General features: G+C 38.1%; 1 protein-coding gene across 1 annotated transcript in view; it reads left to right on the top strand.

The window, feature by feature from the left end:
- The window catches only part of CNTNAP2 (contactin associated protein like 2), a 1,215,871-nt gene that overhangs the window by 279,244 nt on the left and 924,232 nt on the right, over positions 1-12,395 (top strand). Inside the window, exon 8 of the mRNA XM_006088715.3 lies at positions 428-692. Coding sequence (XP_006088777.1) covers positions 428-692 — 265 coding nt within the window. The remainder of the gene's footprint in view (positions 1-427; positions 693-12,395) is intronic.

Here is a 12,395-nt window from a genome sequence, read left to right as displayed (position 1 = left end):
ATAGCCATCTGAATAGGACATCCAGAAGAAGACAGAGGCATCACCTCCCCAGCTGATGCATCATTAATTAGGGGGAGAGAAGCAGGTTTTTGCTGTCTCCAGAGAGTCCATTCTGAAGCTCTCAAAAATGCACAGCCCATCCCCTGGTCATCCCATCACAGCAGGCTGCCTATCAATTTCATGATGGATTGTGCTTGTTACATCCAAACTTGATGACTAACTTCTGCACCTTGTTAGGCATACACTCCTAGTAGACTCACGTCAAGGTATCCAATTGCTGAATTCAAGTCAGCCTACTACATGTGATAGTTTGGGGCAGGCTAAAGCCCTGCTTTGAAATATGTAGAATTATAGCTTTGTCTACTGTCTTCCATGGATCCTTATTTTATTCTGCATTTTCCTCAAAGAATGCCCTTCTGTTTTACAGGGAAACCTGAGTTTCTCCTGTGTGGAGCCCTACACGGTGCCGGTCTTTTTCAATGCCACCAGTTACCTGGAGGTGCCTGGACGGCTCTACCAGGACCTGTTTGTGGTCAGTTTCCAGTTCAGGACTTGGAACCCCAATGGCCTCCTGCTTTTCAGTCACTTTGCAGATAATTTGGGCAACGTGGAGATTGACCTCACTGAAAGCAAAGTTGGTGTTCACATCAATGTCACGCAGACCAAGATGAGCCAAATAGACATTTCCTCAGGTCAGTAAAATCTCCTGATGTTTGCTCCTGAAACTGCTGAGGCGATTTCCGCAGATAAAGTTGCATTTGTTTGGTTTGGTTTGGTTTGGTTTGGTTTGGTTTGGTTTGGTTTGGTAGGTGTTACATGCTGGTGGTTATATTTGGATCCAGTCTGAGATTCTTTCTTGGTTGCCCTGAGTGCTGTTTGAATAAGGGAAACTTGGAACCTTACTGAGAAGGTGAGGGGTGGGCGAGGAGAAAAGTTGGTTGGACTGTCTTAGGGCACCAAAATCTTCTATTTCTTATAAATGCTAATTCCTATTTAATGGAGAAATTGATATTTCTTTAAGTGAATATTTTATCTTCTATTTCTTATAAATGCTAATTCCTATTTAATGGAGAAATTGATATTTCTTTAAGTGAATATTTTATCTTTATTTACAATTAGTAATGGGATTATAATAATTTAATTATGACTTCAAAGGTCTATTCAACCACCTGAATCAAAACTTCAAAGGATTTTGTTAAATTTGTGCAAATGTTCAGGGAAAAAAGCAAACAGGAGTGCGTACAACATGCATGTATCAACCGAGGAGGGTGCTTTTTAAACTTGACATCACAGTGGCATGATAAACTGACACTTAGGTAACACTGTTGTTACCTGAACAGACATAGCAACCTTGGAATATTCTTTGAGTAATGTGGTACAAAGAAAGTTGAAATTGCAAAGTGAGATATTCTAAACAAAGAAAAATTCGACGTGTTATGGGAGTGATAAGCAGTAAAATGTTCACACAGTTTCACTAGATGTTTCTAGCAGTGGTTGTGTTTGTTTTGTAAAGCACTCCCTAGGTGACAGAGAAAACTAATGTTTCTGAGCACCTTGGACAGATGTACAAAACACAGAGAGGAGGTTCATGACCGAGTGCTCAGCTGCATGACTGCAGGCCTGGAGGCTAGACTTTCCAGGTTCACTGGTGACGCCATATGCATACCCCTGACACTGTTCCTAACAGGTCATATTATTTGTGTTCAGCTCACTCCCCTCTGTGTGGTCAGCTCTTTGAGGGCAGTACCCAGGCCTGTTCTATCGCTGGCATGTAGAACAGCACTTATAACAGAAGAGGTGTCCTGGGGAATGCTTGTCAAGTTCAGCACAGTGGCCCTTTGATCCCGTGTTCACTAACAGGGTGTCTTTTGCAGCAGGATCTATGTCTTTTTTTTTTGTGTTTCTGTATGGACTGTTGCTGAAAAGAATTCAAGGAAGACATAGTGACCATTCTGTAAGAGGTGTTTCTGAAATCAAAGGCTGGTGTGAACTACCTAGATGTTTACTTTTTCAGTTTTTGCTTTGTTAGTTGTGCTTTTTCCCCTGAATGTTCCAAGTCAAAATGATTGATCAACCATATTTTATCACTACTTCCCAGTACAAATTCACTTGGGGAGATTTAGTAAATAGAAAATATCTGGAGAGATCAGTATAGCACATAAAACAAATACACAAATAAATATTTACCACACTTGGAACACTCACTAAATCCTGTCATGATTCATGGCTCTTTTCTAGTGACGAACCACATAAAAATATGTAGCAAGGCCTCCCTCCTGGAGTGCTCTTAACAAATCCAACTTCCTGAGACTATTATAATGGAAAGAATAGGATCTTAAACATAGTGATCAACAAACAGTTACTAATTGAATTTGGTCTAATTTAGGACTCCAAGATACTCTCATCTAATTTAAACTGTGTTTATTAAAAAATAAAGAATAAAGAAATCCAACACTTAACAACTAATATATCTTAATAGATTTGCTTAAGTGTGATAAAATTGGTCTTTAGAAATTTCTGTCAATTTAGCCAATTATCCATGCAAATTAAGGGAAACTGGTATGAAATCTAAATATTTCTATAGTCTCCCTCTTATATATTGTAATGAAAATACCTTAGTGTTTCAGATCACTGCTGTGTTTTTTCCTATACATGTAGTAAAAACTGAGATCGCATCAGATATCATTGCTCAAGTTTGAGAAATTTTAGTAAGTAAATAAATACACATACATTTTTAAAAAGTTGAATCCTGTACTCATTAAAATTGTGTTTATTAAAAAGCAAAGGAAAAAAGGGAATCCAATATGTTATAACTCCATTCATTCATCCTACAAATATATAGAGTGTGCATAGAACACAATTTTCATATGTATTTTAATGCATCTTACCAAATTCAATTAAATGTAAAAGTAACTTAGTGTAAGTAGCAACAATGAAAAAATAATTTAGAGAAATAAGTTACCTTTAGATGTACTCTAATAATTAGGATGTTTTCTTTTTCTCTCCAATTAAAAAAATTGCCACTAAATGATTTCATGATCTAAAAACAAGTGGTGACCACAGTTTGGAAAACACTAACCTACAGATTTGTCTCCTCAATTGAACTGTGGGAATTTTTTAAAGTTCTAGTGATGCCATTATAATAACCTGGTTATTATTTAACAGGAAAAGAACAAAGGGGAGACTAAATGATATAGACATACCATTTATACAGCTTTGCCAGGAAGCTGCAGTTTAACACTCCCCAGGTCTATTCCCTGCAAATAAATGGGCGAAGGGACTGGGCAATAGATACGTGCCCAGTGAGGTCTGGGTGACATGGGAAGAGGCTTATCCATCAGTCACACCTGGGAATAGTCAGTGGCCAGAATAGGCATGGCCACTGCAAGGACGTAAGATTGAGACAGTTAATTCCTGAACACAGAGAGCTTTCTCTCTCAGCTCTCCTGGCTCTTGTGCTTTTGGCCCTCTTGCTCTTTTGGGACTCCTGTTGCAGGGGTGCACTCCCTGCGTTCACCCCCCTGTCTCATGGCCATGTGGGGCCCACACAGTGGGCGGTGATTAGCCTGATGCTACATCAGACTCAGCTCTACCATGGAATAGAAAGTCTGGGCACTGACCCTACTTTTGGCTCTACTGAATCCCAGCTGCACATTTTCCAAGCCTGAAATAAGGGACATGGAACTTTGCAAATCAAGAAATGTAACTGTATACAAATAAAAACTATTTATTCACCTGTATGAACCTTACAAAATTATTTTTCTGAAGATATCACAAGAACCCCACTCCCACTAGTGAGAGAGGAATTCCACCCACCCAATCCTCTAGCAACATTCGTTGCTCAGGGGGATTTACTGTATCATTTTATATATCGGAAAACTAAAGGTGCCTTTCAGGAACAAATTATGATACAGTGGGGCCTTGACTTACGAGTTTAATTCGTTCCGTGACGGAGCTCATAACTCAAATTACTCCTATGTCAAATCAACAGTGAACGAGTGAGACACATGATGCTGGGCTGATGTTGTGGCGTTCACTGTGACATTCGCTGCGCCAACTAGTGGTGGGGTATCTGAAGCTGGCTCATAGCCCGAATTTTAGCTCGCAACTCAAAGCAAAAAATCGGCCGAGAGATGGCTCGTATCTCAAAAACCTCGTTAGTCGGGACACTCATAAGTCAAGGCCCCACTGTATTATAATAGTAGTAAGAAAGTAATCCATGTGTATTATTGTCTGATGTAGCCAAAAGGAAGGGAAAAAAAAGAGGAAAAAAAACTCTGAAATACTAGTAAGATTTTTTTTTATCATAAAATGCCTTAATTTTATGCCACTAAATCACAAATCGATGTTTAGAATAATACTCTAAAGTTGTGATCAGCTGAGAAGAATAAGGTCATAAAATGTGATTCAGCATTTATATAGTGGAAGGAAAGTTAATTCTATTAATGACTTTTCTCACCTATTTAAAAAAAATCAATTTCCATCCATGTAAACAAAGCCTTTCAGAAAAATCATTTAGCTTCTGCCCTGTTTCTAAATCAACCATTTGCTACTAGTAAGCTGAAATATTCAAACCTCCTTGTTTTGTTCAGGTGGACATTGCTTCATTTTAGAATGACTTTTCTGCATCCCTACTGCACTGGACAGTTGTACTCAGCAAATATCACCTTTGTTTGTAATTCTACCTCCAAAGAGAATCTGTGTGTGTGTGTGTGTGTGTGTGTGTGTGTGTGTGTTTTGTTTGTTTGTTTTTTGTTTGTCAACCTTTGAGTCCCATTTGGGTGTGTTAAGGGAAAGCAGCTTAGTCTCTGGGCTGTCCTAGTAAAAAAGCATAACGGGTGCTTTGTAAACAACAGGCATTTGTTTCTCATAATTCCAGAGGCTGAAAGCCCAAGGTCATGGCAGTAGCATGTTCGAATTCTGGGGAAGGCCGTTCTCCAGGTTTCAGACTGGGGACTTGTTGCTGTGTCCTCACCTGGTGGAAGGGGCTAGGGACCTCTATGGTGCCTCCTTTGTAAGAGTACTGATCCCATTCATGAGAGCTCCACCCTCATGACCTAATAACCTCATGAAGGCCTCACCCTCTCCTACCATCACACTGAGCATTAGGATGTCAATCAAGTTGAACCTTAAATAACATAGGTTTAAGCTCTGCAGGTCCACGTATATGTGGATTTTTATCCAGTAAATACTGTAAGTGTGTCTTTTTCTCCTTGTGATTTTTAAAATACTATTTTCTTTTCTCTAGCTTACTTTATTATAAGAATACAGCATAAATACATAAACATACAAAATATGTGCTCATTGAATGTCTGTTATCAGTAAGGCTTCCAGTCCACATTAGGCTATTAACAGTTAAGTCTTTTGCGGAATCAAAAGTTATATGTGCTTTGTTGACTGCATGGGGGGTTGGTGCCTCTAACCCAGGGGTCCTCAAACTTTTTAAACAGGGGGCCAGTTCACTGTCCCTCAGACCGTTGGAGAGCCGGACTATAGTTTAAAAAAAACTATGAACAAATTCCTATGCACACTGCACATATCTTATTTTGAAGTAAAAAAACAAAACGGGAACAAATACAATATTTGTATTTGCATGTGGCCCGCGGGCTGTAGCGGGCTGTAGTTTGAGGACCCCTGCTCTAACCCATATGTTGTTCAAGGGCAAACTGTATATGAATTTGGGAAACATAAACATACAGACCATAGCACACGGAGTAGATGTTTTCTTGGCTTTTTGTGTAGCCAGGGAACTTGCTGGTAAATACTAGCAAGTTACCAGTTTGATCTCAGTAAATGCATTTCCCTGGGACTGCTTATGGTACTAAGCAATTAGACCAGTGATGGCGAACCTTCTGAGCTCGGCATGTCAGCATTTTGAAAAACCCTAACTTAACTCTGGTGCCGTGTCACATATAGAAATTGTTTGATATTTGCAACCATAGTAAAACAAAGATTTATATTTTTGATATTTATTTTGTATATTTAATTGCCATTTAACAAAGAAAAATCAACCAAAAAAATGAGTTCGCGTGTCACCTCTGACACGCGTGTCATAGCTTCGCCATCACTGAATTAGACTCTCTCTCCTCTTGGTTTTATGAACATTTGAAAATGTAGCTAGCACATTTTTATTTGAAGGAATTACTTCATTTCAACTTGCAAATTTCAGTGATAGCCTGTTCCATGAGGTTACTTTTTCATCACATAAGGAAAGAAAGGTCTAGATTGTAATACTATTTTTTAATGTTTTAACTATTTATTGAGAATGATTTTCAGCTCTGTGATTTTAAACTGTTGATATGCTTTAATAATTTCTTAAATCAAATTTCCACAACTCAAAATTAAATAGTGTTTATCTAGACATTACTTTATATGCTTCAAGGGATTTGTTTTATAATGTCTTAGAGAAGTACTGGAGACTTTGTTTAGTTATACATGTATTCTTTAAATCAAGTAAAACTATAATGATAAGAAGCCTTAAAAATGTCACTCCCCTTTAATCTGTTAACATTGAGTCATTCTGATTTTACAAAAACAAAGGAGTACACAGAATATTTATCATAATGTAGAAAACATAATAATAATTGAAAACAAACCAAATATTTTAAATGAAGGGATGACTGAGCATTGCATCCTTATGTGGAATACTATTATGTCATGAGAAGTCATATTTCTCAAATAAAATTCAATACCACTGGAAAATATAATATGGTAAATTAAAATTTGTACAAAAATATACGTAGAATATGTTCCCAATAATATTAAAGTACTCAAATAGCTAAGAAATAGTTTAGAATTAAATAAAATCTGAGTAATACTAATATTTATCATCTTTAGTTGTTGGGTTATTAGTCCATGACTAACTTCTTAGTACATTTTTCATAATATCAAAATGTATTACAATAAATATTTATTACTGTTTAGAAAAATGTGTACTATGAAATAATGAAGGATGAAATGACATTTCTGAAAAGCAAGCTTAACAATATTGTAAGTAGAAATTACATTAAGTTATATCAATTTAAAAATTCTAGTTTCATAGTTAATTAGAAACATTTACATAGTCAATTTTTTAAAAGTGTGTTCTTAAAAAATGAGCTCCAGCCTAATTTTATTAATGGTATTCATGTAACAAATGGAACATTTCATATTCAGATGCAGAAATTTGGGTTTGGATCTATGCGCTTTTATTTGAATATATGTATAACTAATTTTGAACAAATTGTATGCCTTCCATGTAATTTTCAACCCATTTTTGCCTAGACAGATAGAAGGAAAGATAGAAAGTTAGATAGATAGATGAATTCACATATATAAAGGCATTTCCCTTTAAAACTATTGCTATCAAATAATAGCAGATTTTATTTTCTCTCAATGATGAATCAATGAATACAAATCTCTTTATTTCCAAATAATTTTCATATATGTCTAAAAATAGTAGCCAAAAATTATTTTTTATATTTCCTTACTTTGGACGCACTTTTAGATATGTAAGATGCTCAAGAAAAACCCGGAAATCTATTTTAAGGTGCAGAAGATAAAACATGGCTCTGGATTCTTATAAGACCATGGAGAGTGAGGAAGGTTGATTCACAGAGCACTGTGCTCATTTTAGGAATCTAGCTTTGTTCTAGGATAACATATCTCCTCTTATTTAGTAAAAGCTAAAACTGAGATGGATATAGATCTATATAGTTATAGATATAAACATAGATAACCTTGGACATTTCTACAGTGCAGTTTTCTTACTTTATTCTCCCAAATCACAGATAGACTTGCTGTGAGAGCCACATGGTGCCACGTAGAAAGCATTTGGGTGAACAGTGTACTGCTCCTGGGTAGCTTCACCTAAGTGACTTTGTCTTATATCTCAGTTAGGGGTGATCAGGCTAGCACACAGAGGCAGTGAGGGGCGATCAGGTTGGCATGGAGGGGCAGTTAGGGGAGACCTAGGCAGGCAGGAAGGTGAGCGATTAGGAGCCAGCAGCCCTGGATTGTAAGAGGGATGTCCAACTGCTGGTTTAGGCCTGATCTCAGGGATCAGGCCTATACCGGCAGTCGGACATCCCCCAAGGGGTCCCGGATTGGAGAGGGTGCAGTCTGGGCTGAGGGGACCCCCCTAACTATGAGTAGGGCCAAATGGGTACTGGAAATATTGTGGAGAACAAGTATATGATTATCTAACCACCATGCTGTGCACCTGAAACTAATACAAATAATACTGAATGTAAATTGTAGTTGACATTTTTAAAAATAAAATAAATAAAAATTTTAAAAGGGCGGTAATTTCTCTGATGGGTAAGTGGTAAATATAAGCATAGTAGATTTATATAGTAGAGAGATAATTCACCCATATTATTAAGGGCCCTCCATAGAAATGTAACCAACACGATGTGTATAGAAACAAGATTTGTTACAGGGAACAGGCCCACACAGTCGCGGAGACTGAGAGGGCCCAGGATCTTCAGTTGACAAGTGGACACCCAGGAGAGCCTGCGGTTTCACTCCAAGACCAAAGGCCTGAGAGCCAGGAGAGAGGATGGTGTAAGATCCAGTCTGAAAGCCAGTAGGCTTGAGATTGATGAGCTGATATTTTAGGTCAAATCTGAAGGCAGGGGACATCAGTGTCCAGGCTTCCAAGACAGGTGGAGAGGGGGAATTCTAGAGATCCATGGAGATCAATCTGTTTTATTAAACACACTGATTGGAATAGTAATCTCATCCAGAAACACCCTCTCAGACACGCCCAGAATAATGTTTAACCAAACATCTGGGCATTCTTTGACCCAGTCAAGTTGACACATAACATTAACCATCTCATTAACTTTAGATATTTTTGCCATTTTGTTTTGTAATTTTGTTGTAAATAGTTAGTAAAATTTTTAAAAATAGTGGTGCAACAGAGAATCAGAGATTGGTTGCCTTCATAATCAGAAAGAATACAGGATTATTGGATTAGAAGCTCTCCCCCCCTTCCCCCATTAATCTTATGGATAAGAATTATCTGGGGCAATGAACTGGACCAGGAAATTTGGACTGTAAGATAGTGCAATGAACTATCATCTACTTTTTTTCTTTGATGATTTTTAAGCAATTTGAGCTATCCCATGCATGAAGAATCTAGGTACATTGGGTTATTTGTTGCTTTGTTATAATATGTTGTGGAGATGAGCCTCTTTGCGGGAGGGAGCCTGCAGATTCTAGTAGAGTTACTGGGAACCTCTGAAATTAACCTGAGATCAACTTAAAGAATGACTCCTCTGGGTACCCTCTGAGATGTCTACTACATATGTGTCACAGTGTCTTTCCTTTATTCATAAAAGCTCTCAACTAGATAAATTTGGAGGAATCACGCAATACTGCTCAGAAAATATGTACCTTTACTTGGTAACATTGTATCAGAAAGTAATTAAGTGTATGAACCAATCTTTTATCATAACTCAACTTTATGATTTATTGAAGCCTTTCTAACCCGAGCACAGACCCTACTTCTGATAACCGAATTCCTACAGTTTTTCCTGAGTCCTCTTTCTTCGCTGCAGCCACTGCCTTTGCCCTCTTACACCCTATGATCTAATTTTTACAAGTAAAGCTCTGCCTAGATCTTGGTTGTAGTACTCATAACCATGTGACTAGTGTGTGAGGTTTTCTGAAAGATGTTGATAACCTGCCAGTTTTTCTTCCAGTCTTGCTTCCGGTCTATTTTGGATCCGTTCAGAGGTTGAAACCCTATTGTTGAACCTGTGGCCAGAGGCTGGGATTTTGCTACCCCTGGACATATCGCTCACCTTGATTTCCCAGATCTCTGCTGTTTTAGTTTAAACCCTGAAATGGCTGACTCCAGTCTAGGCTGCAGCCTCTTAATGCCTACAAATAATTGCCTTATGTCCTTTGGCACAACTTGAAATGCCTCTGTCAATCCTTGTGCAGATCTATGCCAAATCTCAACCTCACTTTGTCTTCTCTCTCAACAAAGTGCTGTTGCTTCTAGGTGTACAGATAAAACATAGTTAACTGGGGAGAGGGGGTAAGGAGAGAACTACAAGCAGGGAAGTAGTACAGTGCACACAATTCCACGAGCTTTCATTTTGGCATGTTTGGTCAATTCACATCATGGCCAAGAGTCTGGCAGAGAGGAGCCTGAATATTTAACATTCTACATCGTTCTGGGGCAGGAGTCAGGAAAGCTGCCTTGTTAGGAAAGGAAGGCCCCTGGAGCCCAGCAGCTGATGCCAACCTGCTCCTGTGTGGTGCTGACTCATCTGCTAATCCAGCTCTCTCCTAAGGAACTAAAAGGTTGGAGGAAATGAGATGTTTCTCATCTGGTCCAGAGAGAGTGACGATGACTATAATGGTAATGAACCGCTATTAAATGCTTTCACCATGACTGTCACTGTGCTAAATCCTTTACATTAATTGTCTTTCTTAAGGCTTCAGTGACCTTGTGAGTTAGGTATGAAACCTTCTTGCTCACTCATTTATATCAATGCTAAAATCATTCTTCTAGCGACCCAAGTACAAAACTTAGAGAAAAGCAAATTTTATTCTCTATCTTGGTCTGGTTCATATGAAAATTTAGCAAGTACCACCAGTTCTTGTGAAGTACCTCATCTATCCATCATTTCTTTATTCCAGTGGGAAAAAGAATCATCACTTGAAAAAGATAATCAAGACCACCTTAATTGTCAAAAAGAAATTTTTTTCCCATTATTGCTCTGTTATTATGATACTAGTAATAAGCAGAGACTCTGGAGTCAGATTCCCCAATGGCTAATGCTGAGGCCTTTCTCTGTTCCAGTCCCTGTTTAAATGAAGCTAATGTTCACAAATGTATGAAGTCATTTAATTCAATAATTCCTCAGGATCAAGGCCTTTATCCTCGGTATTGTATAGATGAAGAAACAGAGGCATAGAGATAGAATAACTCACCCAGCCTTTTCCAGTTACGAAATCACAGAGCTTGAAAAGGAATTCAGAACATCTGAGTCTAAAGTCAGTCCTCAGGGCCACTCTACTGTATTGCCTCTCACATTCATTCAACACACTGGCTTCCATTCTCAGAGGATTGGGCATCATTGGATATGACACATCTGAAACATTTGTCAAATGCACCCAACACCAGTGATGTTATCATGTGTCATTGGGATTCACCAAGGAGCTTTTCAAATAATCTCCCTTTTTGTTTCTCATTTCTCTCTCACATTATCCAAATTTTTATTTCTGAAATACAAGGGAAATATTCGGATTTTCTCCCATTACCTAAAACAAGACCAAATCTCTTGGCCTGCCATACAAGAGCATGCACACACTGAGCCCAACGGGAGTAGTTGGCCTTCATTTTTCTTGCTTTACCCCAGGGACTCCGACTACTTTCCACTATCCGCCAAGATTCCCTTCCTTTGTATGCTGCCCTAATAAACTCCTGCTCACCCAACAAGACCCAGTTCTAGTATCATTTAGTGTCAATTTAGTATCATTTCCTGTTTTTCAAACCCCAGAGGTCAATACACCATCCTTTAGTACCCATATCTTGAGTCATAATCATTTTTTTTGTTCCATCTTAAATTGTGAATCCATTATCACAACTCACTCGTCTCTGTGCCCCTAAAGCTCACTAAGGCACTTGGCAGACTACAGTGACCAAATTTCCACTGATATTTTTGTTGGTCTGCACTGGGACATTGTAGAGTTTGCTTTCTCTTCTCTTCACCTCCTGCCTCTCTCCACAAGCCCACTCCACAAATTCTCTCCTGATTAAAATTCCAAAATGACTGTTTCCATTGTGTTATATTCTCATTGAAAATTTTTCCATGAAGCCCAGTTTTTTTTTAAGACTCACCTGGCTTCCCCCAAAAGCCTGAACACTCATCTCATGGTGACCTCAATTCTAAAATTTAAAAGCATGTGTACTGTTTTTACTTGTTTGACATTGTCTTATATTGTTCAGACATTTGCTTCCTCTGGATGAAAATACTTAATCTCCTTAAGCGCTTTGAGGACAATAATACCGTTCTTATTTCTGCCTGTCTACCTCTGTCTGAGCCTGGTGCACTGTGGCATGTTTCCAAATATCCAGCTGATTGATTTTTTCTAATGAACTGATGCCAAGATGTTATAAACTGTAACTTTATAATTCCGTTGTCTTCATCCTTTTATATGAACCAAATTCATTGTGAAATGAGAGCAGCAAGTATCTCGGAGGAAATAATTGCTTAACTGTAGGAGGCTAATATGTGTGAAATTGATCAAGACCTGAATTTTGATGTGATGCTTTTATAGCAAAAGGACTTGTTTTTTAAGTTGTTGAAGCCTAGAGCTGTACTGGGTAAACTGTTATATGAATAAAATTAAAGCGCATATACATTTGCCGAAAAATGTATTCTCAGGAGCATGGC

This window comes from Myotis lucifugus, unplaced genomic scaffold (genome assembly GCF_000147115.1).
Source record: "Myotis lucifugus unplaced genomic scaffold, Myoluc2.0 scaffold_51, whole genome shotgun sequence".
Taxonomy (NCBI): domain Eukaryota; kingdom Metazoa; phylum Chordata; class Mammalia; order Chiroptera; family Vespertilionidae; genus Myotis; species Myotis lucifugus.
The sequence above is the reverse complement of the archived record's forward strand: the minus strand, read 5'-3'. Positions and strand labels throughout refer to the sequence as shown.